The sequence below is a fragment of the Macaca nemestrina genome, chromosome 12, assembly GCF_043159975.1.
Source record: "Macaca nemestrina isolate mMacNem1 chromosome 12, mMacNem.hap1, whole genome shotgun sequence".
NCBI lineage: Eukaryota > Metazoa > Chordata > Mammalia > Primates > Cercopithecidae > Macaca > Macaca nemestrina.
The window spans coordinates 31,824,065-31,836,729 of record NC_092136.1 but is presented as its reverse complement, the minus strand read 5'-3'; the positions used below and the strand labels follow the sequence as shown (position 1 = coordinate 31,836,729).

The 12,665-nt window shown below is 46.0% G+C and overlaps 1 protein-coding gene across 5 annotated transcripts in view; it reads left to right on the top strand.

Annotated features, from left to right (window-relative positions):
* LOC105471528 (KIAA1549 like) overlaps positions 1 to 12,665 on the top strand; it is a 288,631-nt gene that overhangs the window by 262,739 nt on the left and 13,227 nt on the right. For all 5 annotated transcript variants that reach the window (XM_011724030.2, XM_071074893.1, XM_071074894.1 and 2 more), the window contains one exon: positions 11,115 to 11,212. In XM_011724030.2, the coding sequence (XP_011722332.2) occupies positions 11,115 to 11,212 (98 nt within the window). The remainder of the gene's footprint in view (positions 1 to 11,114; positions 11,213 to 12,665) is intronic.

Below are 12,665 nucleotides of genomic sequence, written 5' to 3'. Positions count from 1 at the left end.
CAGCCATAATGTATTTTAGAATGAATTGCCTTTTCTAATATCCCTGCTGTAAATGGCTGACCGTGTTCTTCACGCACTGGTGGTTTCCTACACTTTCAAGCCTGAGACCCATTTTAAATATCGAAAGGCATCTCAGAGCCACATGCTAAGGGGTTGTGTGGCCTGGTGGTTAAGCACACAGGCTTTGAGCCAGGTGGCTCGACTTTAAATCTCAGGTCTACCAGATGAAAGTTGACAAAATCAGAATGGAATCACTTGTGTTAAATAAAATTAAATGAAAAATTTTAAAAACCTGGCAAACAGAGCCAGGTAAGGCCAGGAAGGGGAGGGTTTTCATGCATAAATGCCTGATAGCAATAACTATCACAAAAGACTGCAAAAATCACAATCTTGCACAAAGGCCATTGCAACCTTACACACACACAAAATACTTGTGCAAGGACATCTGTCCAGCAACTGCCTGTCCAGGCTTGAACTGGTACCACACTTGTCATTGATTTTTGCAGCCGAGAATAATTTTCTCAAAACAATTACACAATCCTCCCTGTTTTTCCTTTAAAAACTTTTGTCTTCCTTTACCTCCCTGAACACAGTTTACTATGGCATGGGTATTCCCATTGCAATACCCATTCCCAAATAAACATCATTATTTTTAGAGACAAAAAAAAACAAGTCTGTTATTTAGGTTGACAGCCACTTTCTGGCTTTGTAACTTGGGAAAATTACTTAAAGTCTTTACAAATGAGAAAAATAAGCTACTTTCTAGACTTGTAAAGATTAAATGAGTTAGTGTATGTAAGGTACTGTAAGAATACTTGGTACATAGTAAATGCTCTAAAAATATTAATCATGGGTTGGGCGTCGTGGCTCATGCCTATAATTCCAGCACTTTGGGAGGCCGAGATGGGCTGATCGCTTGAGCTCAAGAGTTCGAGACCAGCCTGGGCAACGTGGTGAAACCCCATCTAAACAAAAATTAGCCAGGTGTGGCTAATATGCGCCTATAGTCCCAGCTATTTGGGAGGCTGAGGTGGGAGGATTGCTTGAGCCCAGGAAGCAGAGGTTGCAGTGAGCCAAGATTGTGAGATTGCACTTCAGCCTGGGTGACACAGTAAGACCCTGTCTCTGAAAAAAAAAGAATATTGTGATTATTAAGTAGCAATTATATTTCCATGTTTGAAAAAACATCCAATGACTGAAAGCTTCTGTAATTTACACTTGATCTTAGTCAAAAAACCAAGAAGTTATAAGTTTTTGTGATTTAAATCACAATTTTAATTAGTTTGCATTTCATTCATCACCATAGCATCTAAAATATATCTTTTAAAGAAGACATAGTTTTATAAACCATAGACTGTGATAGACAATGCCTTGTGCATGTATAGATGCCAGATTCTGGGAATCTGGGATGAGTTCTGGGTTTCAGAGAGGAAGGCTTAGACAACCAGATCAAGTCTTCCAACAGGTAAGAAGATGCGATGGCCCATAGCCATCGTATCTCAATTTTGTAAAACCATCTAAAAAAAATCCATTGTGGGTCATATGATGAAAACTTAAATGGTTCTGTTTGTTATACTTGTGGCTTAGTGTTTGTGGCAAGGACAAAAACATCAGCATTATGTATATTTTATAAATGAAGCCACCTACAGTGGAAAAGGACTGTGAAATAACACAACAGACAGATGGGTCATCAAACTAGAACTAACCTTCCTTCCTTCCTTCCTTCCTTCCTTCCTTCCTTCCTTCCTTCCTTCCTTCCTTGCTCCCTCCCTCCCTCCTTCCCTTCCTTCCTTCCTTCTTTTCTTCTTTCTTCCTTCTTTCCTTCTTCTTTTTTCTTTCTTTTCTTTCTTTTCTTTCTGTCTCTCTGTCTCTCACCCAGGCTGGAGTACAAGTTCAGTGGCATGATCTCGGCTCACTGCAACCTCTGCCTCCCAGGTTCAAGCGCTTCTTGTGCCTCAGCCTCCTGAGTAGCAGGGACTACAAATGCATACCACCACGCCTGGCTACTTTTTTGTATTTTTATTAGAGAGGGGATTTCACCATGTTGGCCAGGCTGGTTTCGAACTCCTGACCTCAGGTGATCCACCCACCTTGGCCTCCCAAAGTGCTAGGATTACAGGCGTGAGCCATCACGCCTGACTGAACCAGAACATTATTAAAGGCAGTTCTTTTGTTATTAAGGTTTCCTTCTTTATCAACAACCCATGAGGTCCATATTTTCAGGAAAGGAGAAAATAGCTAACAATACAGAGTAGAAATAATGATGATTCTTAACCCAAGCTCATACAGAGTCCTTTTGTGCTATGATAATGTGGAAATCCGTAGAAAAGGTGGCAATTTAGAAGGATAACTGTGATTACTTTCTGTCTTCTAAAGAGGAGGCGCTTTGAGCTCTGCCAGAAGATAATTGGAAGCTGGTGGTTTAAATACACTAGGCCAGGCTAATGGCATTTATATCATGGACAAGGTTACTGCCGGCGGCCTGGGATTTCTGCAGTGCAGTTCAGGAGACTCTTGATCATATTTTACCCGTTAACTCTGTGAAGAAATTGGACTCCACATCTAATGTCCAATCCAATTTTGCTAGCAGTCATAATGGATCTGTGCCAAGCAGAATGAAAACATCCTACAGTCTTCCTGTTGGTGACAGAGGAGGGAATTTCAAAAAAGACAACAGGGCTAACACATCTTCCCCACTAGACTCTTTACAGATGGAATTAATGGTAATAACAATAACAGCAAGGTTGGCATCTATTGAGCTCCCATTGTCTACTGGACACAGCTAAGTGCTATGTAGAAATTCTCTCTTCTAATCCAACAACCACCCTATGAGATCAATATTATTATCCCAAAGTACTCAATGAGGAAACCGAAGCTTGGAGAAGTAAAGAAACTTGCCCAAGTTTAGGCAGCTGTAAATGGCAGAACTAGAGTTAGAACCTACAGCTGCCTAACTTCAAATCCCACACTCCTTCTACCCGCTGGCCAAAGTGACTTGTAGGGACATCTTCCAGGCTCTGATGAGAACTTGAATATCCACACTTTGGAGTATAATCTTCTTATAAGGAAGCTTACCCAAGGCTGGGCTTTGTGGCTCATGCCTGTAACCCCAGCAATTTGGGAGGCTGAGGTGGAGGATGGCTTGAGGCCAGGAATGTAAGACAAGCCCTGAGCAATATAATGAGATCCTGTTTCTACGGAAAAAAAAAAAAAATTGGCTGGGCCTGTAGTCCTTGCTACTTGGGAGGCTGAGTTGGGAGATCTCTTGAGTCTGGGAGTTCAAGGTTGCCTTGAGCTATGATGACACCACTGTACTCCAGCCTGGGTAATAGAGCAAGACCTTGGCTCTATTAAAAAAAAAAAAAAAAAGCAGCAGCAGCTTACCCAGTTGGAGTTTTGTCTGTTCTTATCATTGCCCTAGTAAGGGAGCATCTCCATTAGGGTAAAATTGGGAATTTTATGATCTTTTATTCCTCCTCTCCTCATAAAAACAAATAACTCCCTCCAAGCCTTTGTTAATGATGAAATATGCAGATATATCAGCTATGACTTCCATTCTCCCACAACACTTGGATTCAAGAAATGTTACATTTCTACACCTGTAGTTCCAGCTACTAGGAGGCTGAAGTTGGAGAATTGCTTGAGCCCAGGAGTTCAAGGCTGGCCTGGGCAACACAGAACAATCCCATCTCAAAAAAAAAAAAAAAAAGGAAATGTTACATTTCTTGTGTTTCTCCAAATCAATTTGAATCTGTTCTGAACTCCCATCTGGCGCAGGGCATGAGAGATTCAATGCCAGTTATTCTGGGGCTCCTTCCACCTCTGGTTATACAAAAGTCATTGGTGGTTTGATGAAGTGAGGACACCAGGAAGGAGTGGACCTACACTGGTCACTGTTGACAGTGCATGGTCCAGCTCACAGGAGTCCTTGAAGGCAGGCCATTCTATCATAGCTGGGCCAGATATGATTCTATCTGGGCCAGGTTGGGAATAGGGCTGGCCCAGATAGAATTTCTTGGAACATTTCTTGGAACTGCCCTAAGAAATCCTCCCCTGTAAGTCACCTGCCTCTGGCAAATGAGTACCCTTATAAGGTTAGAAAAATCCTTATAGTGAGTAAAATCCACAGTTTATACAGCAAGGCTGCATGATAAGAGAGAGAGAAGGCAGGCGGGAGAGGAAGGCTGGAGAATCCTTAGCCCTCAAACTCAGATGGGCAAGAAAAGTAACTCTCTTTCTTTTTCTGTGATCCTCTCCACGTGCCAGAAGGTCAGTCTCAGTTCAGGCTCTTCCCCCGTATTTTCTGGGGACCTACATGATGTTGGGTAGGGGGAAGGCTGCAGTGTCTGGTCCCCATTTGTCCTCATCTCACCACTCCGGCTGGTGTCCCTGAGAAGCCCTTGTTCCCACCTTTTCTCGGGTTGCCCATCCAGGCAGAGCATAACTGTATCCTCTTTCTCCTACTCAACACGCCCTCACCAGATTCTTCCCTTCCTTCCTTCCATGCTTGTGTGTGTGTTCAGGTGAGCTCACTCTGTCCCTTCCTCTATCATTCTCTTGCTCAAGCACACGTGCACACACATGCACCTGCCCCTCTCCAGCGGCTTCTTTGCCACCACACAGGACTGTTAAAGGCACTTCTGGTCTACGTCCATACCACCATACTCTTCTTCTCCTGCACCCCGTGGAGGGAGGGGGAATTTTGTGCTGTTGCCGATTCCTGGCCTTTCCTGGAGGCAGACACAGGTCCCTTGTCTTTCAGATTCCCCAAAATTTGATGGGACTTACGTCCTCTCCTCCACCTCTTCCCCCAGGGTGAGACAGGACAGAGGGCTCCTTTTCCAAGCCCACTGGCTTCTAACCTCTTGCTTCCTCTCTGGCTCTCCTCTCCTTCCTATCCACAGGGTGTAAATGTAAACCTCACTTCTTTGAAATCTCTTGTTTGTGGCATCAAACTGAGTGTTTTAGGACTTAGGTATTCAAAATCCTAGGCTCTTGCAATTTAGTAGTTTTGGCTTATGAAACTCTGATAAGGAGAGATGGGCAGATCATAGGTCAGGAGTTCGAGACCAGCCTGGCCAACATGGTGAAATCCCATCTTTACTAAAAATACAAAAATTAGCCAGGCATGGTGGTGGGTGCCTGTCATCCCCAGCTACTCAGGAGGCTGAGGGAGGAGAATCGCTTGAACCTGGGAGGCAGAGGTTGCAGTGAGCCGAGATCACATCACTGCACTCCAGCCTGGGCAACAGAGCAAGACTGTCTCAAAAAAAAAAAAAAAAAAAAGAATTGGCTCTTGTGCCCTCCTCAGTCTTTTGTGCCTCCTTCCCTGGGGCAGGGAAAGGGCCCTAGATTAGAAGAACTGTGGAGGAAAGATGACTGCGATTACTGGTTGAGCATCCCAAATCTGAAAATCCCAAATCCATGTCACTTTTTGGATGCCAGCATGACACTCAAAGGAAGTGCTCCCTGGGGCATTTTGGATTTTGGAGTTTTGGATGCTCAACCAGTGATGCAAATATTCCAAAAATCCGAAAAAAATTTCAGAACACTTCTGGTCCCGAGCATTTTGAATAAGGGATTCTCAACCTGTGCTATATGAGAATATTATTCCATCTCAGAGGGAAGGGACTATCACTTATTGAGTACCTACCATGTGCCAAATATTACATTCATATATACAATTACTCTTTAAAACAGGCTTTGAAATAAGGGCATGATACTTTCACCTTCATTACCTAATAAGAAAGCAGGCACAGAGAAGTTAAATAAGTTGCTCGAAGTCAAGCAGCTGGTAAGGATCAAAACCAAGATTTAATCCCAGATTTGTCTGACTTAGGAAACCCACATCCTGGGCAGCACATCACCCTGAGCTCAGATTTGCAAGGCGGTGTCCTTAACTGGCTGTGTGATTTTGCACAAGTCAGTTTACCTCTCTGGGCTTCAGTGTCCCCATCTGTTAAGGAAAAGGATGTGGTCTGCGTGTCTCCTGCTCTTCCCAGCTTGAACCTTCTATGATTTCCCGTGAGAGGCCTTGGAAGCCTCATCAGTAATTATTGATCAATTGACAGATCAAAATAAGCACTGGGTTTTTACTTTAAAGTTAGACTTTAATTACCAAGCCCTCTGCTTTCAACTAAATAGGAACTATCCTTGCAGAAGAGTCTGGCTCCTGCACTAGGATGTGAAGTTATTTCTAGCTGGACATCGTTCTGCCTGGAGCAGGGTTCTCAGGATCAGCACGATGCTGTGGGAGGGCACCATGCAGAGGCACCCAGAGTAGCTACCAGCTGCAGAAAGATTGGAGCATCCACTCTGCCCTGGGACTAGCTCACTGGCACTGGACAAGGGCTTCTAAGGAGGATAGGTTGACTTTGCCCTATCAATGGCCTTTCCCCACTAATGCAAAGCCCAAGACCCCTTTACCAGTCCTTCCAACCGCAGGCTGTCCCCTGCAGCCTGTCACCCCTGTAGTGCCACCCTGGAGGTTTATCTTTACCAGATCCCTCCTCCTGGGGAAATGCATATGCACAGGAGGGACCAGCATGCACTGGGGCTCGTCGGGGCTCCCTCTCCACTTTGAATGCTAGAGAGTATGGTGCTGACCTGCTTCCCTCATCCCCTCCTGAGGGACACTCAGCCCCGAAACTTCAGACTGTGGTCCCCTCCCCTCCCCCTTACCCCCTCCCCTCTCCCCCCTCCCCTCACCCTCCCCTCTGCCCTCCCCTCACCCTCCCCTCTCCCCTTCTCTGCCCTCCCCCTCCCCCTTCGCTGCCCTCCCCCTCTCCCCTCCCCATCCCCTTCTCTGCCCTCCCCTCCCCCTCCCCCCTCCCCTATCCCCTTCTCTGCCCTCCCCCTCCCCCATCCCCTTCTCTGCCCTCCCCCTCCCCCCTCCCCTTCTCCGCCCTCCCCTCCCCTTCTCCCCCCTCCCCCCTCCCCTCTCTCCTCTCCCTTCCTCCCTCCCTCCCTCCCTCCCTCCCTCCCTTCCTCCCTCCCTCCCTCCCTCCCTCCCTTCCTCCCTTCCTCCCTTCCTCCCTCCCTTCCTCCCTTCCTCCCTTCCATGTTACAACCAAACTTCTAAGCCCAAAGAGTGCTCTCTTCTAGTCACACACAGCCTCCTTCAGCCTCGGAGACCTGCAACCTGACTGCCTTCAGTCCTGAGTCTTTGATCTCCTTCCTGGCCAGAGGGCAGGGACCCCAAAAGATGGGGTCCTTAGGTGTTCCTCACAGCCAGCATCATGGCACTGGAAACTTAGAGCCTGGCAACAGTTTCATGCAATAGCTTCCAATGGATTCCTGTCACAGAGCAGCCAGGAGAGAACCAGATTCCAAATACATGAGACAGGGAACTAGAAGGCAAAGACAAGAGGACTTAGAACCAGGGGGAACGTGTACAGGAGTGGGTAGAAGACACCTGGGGGAGGATTCCTTCAACTCATGAGCACGTGGCATAGGCTGCCACCTCTGTGTTTTATGTGGCTCCCATGGCTGCCCTGGGACCCTGAGGATACAGCCCAAAAGGGACTGCCTGATCTCCTGTGTCATCTTGCTTTGTACCTGACAAAATTTTCAAGAAGGGAATTCCCTTGCTGCTTGTCAGAAGTTCAGAATTTTTAATCGGTTCTCTGGGTGAACTGCTATAGGACATCCACAGGCATAGAAAACCTTTTCTTGGCTGGGAAACTGCTGACTACAGAATAAGGCTTCCAGCAACCTGAGATAAAAATAGGTTGTCTATCTCCTCCGCTGAATAGCATGAGAGGCCAGAAGAGAGAAGAGGGGCTGTAAATCTCCTTTGTCTATCTTGGGAAAGAAGTGCCTTACTTGGTTTATTGATAATCATGGAGGGTAAAGCTGGAAGGACCTCCAGGACAAGGATTTGCTGTCTGCAGAACCTCAGGGTTCAGGGAGGTCCTCAGAGGGTCATTAGACAGGTAAGTGAAGGGCCACATTCACCAGGGCACCTCCTCTCCAACTTCAACCAGAGAAGCTCTGCTTTCATCTGTCTACGTATTAGGGTCTGCTGGAATGGTATCATGGCTAAAGAAACGTTTGGAAGCTTGTGAGACAGGCCAATGCCTTATTTCACAAGGAAAGCAAAACAAAACAAACCAAAACAAGATTCAGAAAGGTTGAATGACATATCCAGAGAAAGTGAATGGCTGAATCAAGATAACAGCGTGAATCGCCTTACTCCTTGTTCACTCAGCATTCATTCAGCAAATAGTTACTTAACATGGCTAGGTGCAAGACATTTTGCTTGGTAATAGACCAGGACTACTGTAATAAGACAGATACGGTTACTGCACTCCAAGACGTTTAGGATCTAGTGGAGCTGAAGATTTGGTTCCCTGAATGCTGCCTTTGCATACATTGTTTACTGATGCTCAAAAAAAAAAATGGAAGTGCAGCACAGTAACGTAGCTTTCCATATTGATTCGTCAGTACTTCTGGATCTGGGCAGATGTTTTCTTTCATTCTTGTTCTAGAAAGATAGTATTGCTGGCACACTTCTAGGTTGACTCCTCTCTGAGCACTTTGCATTCTATGTCTTCCGGGTGCTAATGAGAAGCCATTTGTTAGTGTCATTGCCATCCCTTTGTAGGTGATATGCCTTTTGGGTTGCTTTTAAGATCTTCTCTTTGCCTTTGGTATTCTACTGTTTCACTACAATGTATCTAGATGTGTGTTTTATTTTATTGATCCTACTTGGAATTATTAATTTACTTATTTTATCAAGTCTGGAAAATTCTTAGCCATTGCTTCTTCAAATACTGCCTCACCTTTGTTTTTCTTTTTCTCTCCTTTGGGACTTTGGTTAGCTGCATGTTAGACCTGCTCATTCCATCCTCTGTGTCTTGTATTTCTCTCTTATATTTTCTGTCTTCTCGGCCCATTGTGCGTCATTCTTAGTAATTTCCCTATTTCCATTTTCTAGTTTATTAATTCTCTATTTGTGATTAATCTATTATTTACTTCCTCTACATTGAATATTTTTATTTTAATAATCATATTTCACTTCTGAAAGTTCTATTCTTTTTCAAACCTGCTGGATCATTTCTAATAGTATCTGTCTGGTCAATTATTATTATTTTTAGACAGAGTCTTGCTCTGTCGCCCAGGCTGAAGGGCGGTGGCGCAATCTCGCCTCACTGCAACTTCTGCCTCCTGGGTTCAAGTGTTTCTTCTGCCTCAGCCTCCCCAGTAGCTGGGAGTACAGGCGCTTGCCACCACGCCCAGCTAATTTTTTGTATTTTAATAGAGATGGGGTTTCACTGTGTTAGTCAGGATGGTCTCCATCTTCTGACATCGTGATCTGCCCGCCTCAGCCTCCCAAAGTGCTGGGATTACAGGTGTGAGCCACCACACCCGGCCTGGTCAATTATTTCTTAAAAACATTTCTTACATTGTTATTTTTTGTCTTGTGTCTGGAAATTCCGAACTCTAAAGTCCTTAAAGGTCTAAATCTTGTTTGTTTTTTCTACTCTCTTTCACTTCTCTTTTCTGGTGTGTTCATGGTCTTAATCATGAGCTCCATTTGCTTCATCTTAATCTATGCTAATCCTGAGAGACTGCTTTAGGGATACTCTCCTCCAAAGAGGATTTACAATTGCTTCTGCCTGAGCTGGGAGCATTGCCATCCATCCTCCCTCCCTAGAAGGGACCAATGCTAGCCTCCTTTTGTGTTGGAGGTGAGTGCCTTGGGTTCAGCCACCTCACCTCGTCCTGTTCCAAGGCTCGATGTCTTCATCAACTGTCACTATGGCGTTTGTCTTCCGGGCCACTTCGCCATTCGTATTTGCTTACCTTTAGCATTCCCACCTCTGGTTTTAGCTCATGGTTTTGTTTTAGTTTGCTGAGGTGTGGGGTAGGGGAATGGTCCTTTGGGATTTCCCTGCCATCTTGCAGTTTCACACTGCATTAAAAAGTAGGTTTAATCCTGGACCTCGTTGTTATTGAGTGGTTTGGCCCGTATGAAGATGTAGTCTGCCATCATGCTGGAGGGAGAAGACCTCATTCCGTTGAAAGAATCCTGTTTGTGGATCCCCTGTGCTGCTGTTTTTTTGTCCTGATGCCTTCAGGTTTAAAATCCTGTCATCTTCCTCCTCAAGAGCTCTGATGGGCGGAATACCTGAAGAAAGAAACGGATGAGAAGCGCAAGTAAAGAAAGCTTTGTCTTCCCAGAGAACATTTCTAGATTTTCTCTTGCTAAAGGAGGTTGTGGCCTGGCTCCTTCTAATCCTGTCTGACTCTGTCTGTTTTGCTTTTATCCTCTCACATGTTGATAAAAGTCTGCATTTTTTTGGTGACAGTTCTAGTCTTTTATCTTTGAATAGCGCTTTATAGATTGCAAAAGACACACGCACACACAGACTTACCTGATCTTCTCAGCAGCCCTCTGAGCAAGCATTGTTGTACCCATTTCAGGAGAGGTCCAGAAAGGTCACTTGAGTTGCCGAAGGACCTAAAGTCTGTTCATTAGGACCTTCGCACATACCTCCTGACTCCAAATCCATTGCTTTTCTCCACTAAACCTGCTGTCTCTTGAGAGAAAGTAAAACACAATCAACGATTCATCCATTTAATCACCTGATATTTATTGATCACCTGTTATATACCAGGCACTGTTCCAGGTATAAGGAGATCTCTGACAGCAAAGCCCTTGCCCTTATTACATTCTAGTTGGTGGCAGATCATCAATAAACAAGCAACCATATAATGTCAGAGAGTGATCATTGCCATAATGAAAAATAGATAAATGGGGCTCTAGGGGAGTCTGGGGCTGGATGAATGCAATGAAGCGTGGAGCCCTGAGAAGAACAGTGAGGAAGGCACCCGGGTGGAATAAAAGCCCAAGGTGAGACAGATCTTGGCGTGCTCTGAGAACGGTTGGAGGGCCCTGTAAGTACAGTGGCCCCAGCGAGGTGGAGAGTAGTGGGAGGTGCAGTAGAAGAGATGGCTTGGAAACATGTTAGGGAAGATCTAAGGAAAAAGTCTGAGTAAGGAGGCAGAGTCTGACCCTTGGAAGTTTGCTTCCTCCTCAAACAAGAACCTGTGTGCTGATCGACCCTGGATGTTAACAGCGCTCCCTGAATTGCTTGTCTCGTTCACAGGCTTACAGGTTTTCCCAGCTTCCTGAGATGGTCATGGGCTCACCGCCTCCACCCGTACCTCCCCGGACTGGTCCTGTGGCTGTCGCTTCTCTCAGGCGGTAACACGTTCCTTTCTTTGTTTTGTTTGGAATATTCGGAAAAGGGTCAGTCCTGTATACCCTGACCTGACAATAGCACCATCAAATTTCCTTCATGCTCCACCCCATTCAGGGTGTGTCACCTGTACAGACAGCCATGTGCCTGTGGCATCCCAAGTACCATGAATGAGCAGATCACGGTACTTTTGTGCTTTTTAATCAGAAAGTTCTTGAGAATCCACAGTTAAAGAAGCCCAAGGTCAACTGTCCCATACCTGGAAAGCCTCAGACCCTGACCTTGAACATCTGAAAATGACTGTAGCTCAGACCACCACAACAGCTGCTACCAAAAGTCCCTTGGTTATGTAAGGGTCGTGTCTGAGAAGCCAGGGAGGGGCAGGCACGTCTGGGTACCCACCCCAACTCTTGACTTCCAAGAGGGAGAGATTGAAAACGTATGAAGTCAGATATCTCAATCGCAACACATATGTTAAGCATGTTCTTTGCTCTATGAAAATATAACGAGTGCATGTTTTTAATAAGGATGGACAAGAAGAACAAAAGCCCTGAGCACTCGGAAAGGCTAGACCTATGCCCTGGGGTACATGTGGACCACTGCCCTGGCCTTCCCACTCCAACTTCCCCCAACACACAAATCACATCCTATCTGTGAATAATGGGTCTGGGCTTTGTGAGTGGGGAAGAAAAATAGGAGTTTCCCTCCGAATAGGAGGGAATAGGAGAGACCCTGCTGTCATCGCCAGTGGTTTAGAATGTGGAGCGGTATAGACGTCACCTCTTGCTGCCAGCCGAGGCTGGGTGGAAAGCAGCAGAGCCTGACCTGCTGTACAGCCCCAGGAATTGGCCTTGCCTCTCCATCCCTGTTTCTCTATCTGTACCATGAGCACATGGGCCTAGATGATCTCAAAAGCTCCGGGATTCCCCAGAAAAGGGTCTCAGAATTGCTTATGGAGCAGAACTCAGAAATTTTCCCAGGAAGGGTTTTCTGAACAAGTAGCAGATGCCTGGAACTGCATGTGGGAAGCCAGGGCTGTGGGAACAAGCAGGCAGAGAGGGAGGGAGGAAGAAAGGAAGGGAGACCCCACCCTGATGAATGGTCACATCATACAGCCTCCACATTGGACCTTCCTAGGAGAGTAGCAGTGGGCTTCTCAGTTATTCCTGAGGGTCCCGGATTGGAGGGGCCTCATACCAGCAATTTGTGGGAGGTTTGCTGAAGGCCAGCATCAATTTCTTATTTCTTCTTTCAACCACCTGTCTCCTCCCAGGCCCCTCCATACCATTTGCTCTCTTGGCACATATCAGGGGGACACTGCCCTTCATATAAACTCAGGATTAGACCAGGAAGGAACATTTGAGATGAGTTTGTCTACCCCTGTCGTTTTACAGATGAAACAGGCTCGGAAAGGGAACGCAGGCTGGGCATGGTGGCTCATGCTTGTAATCCCAGCAC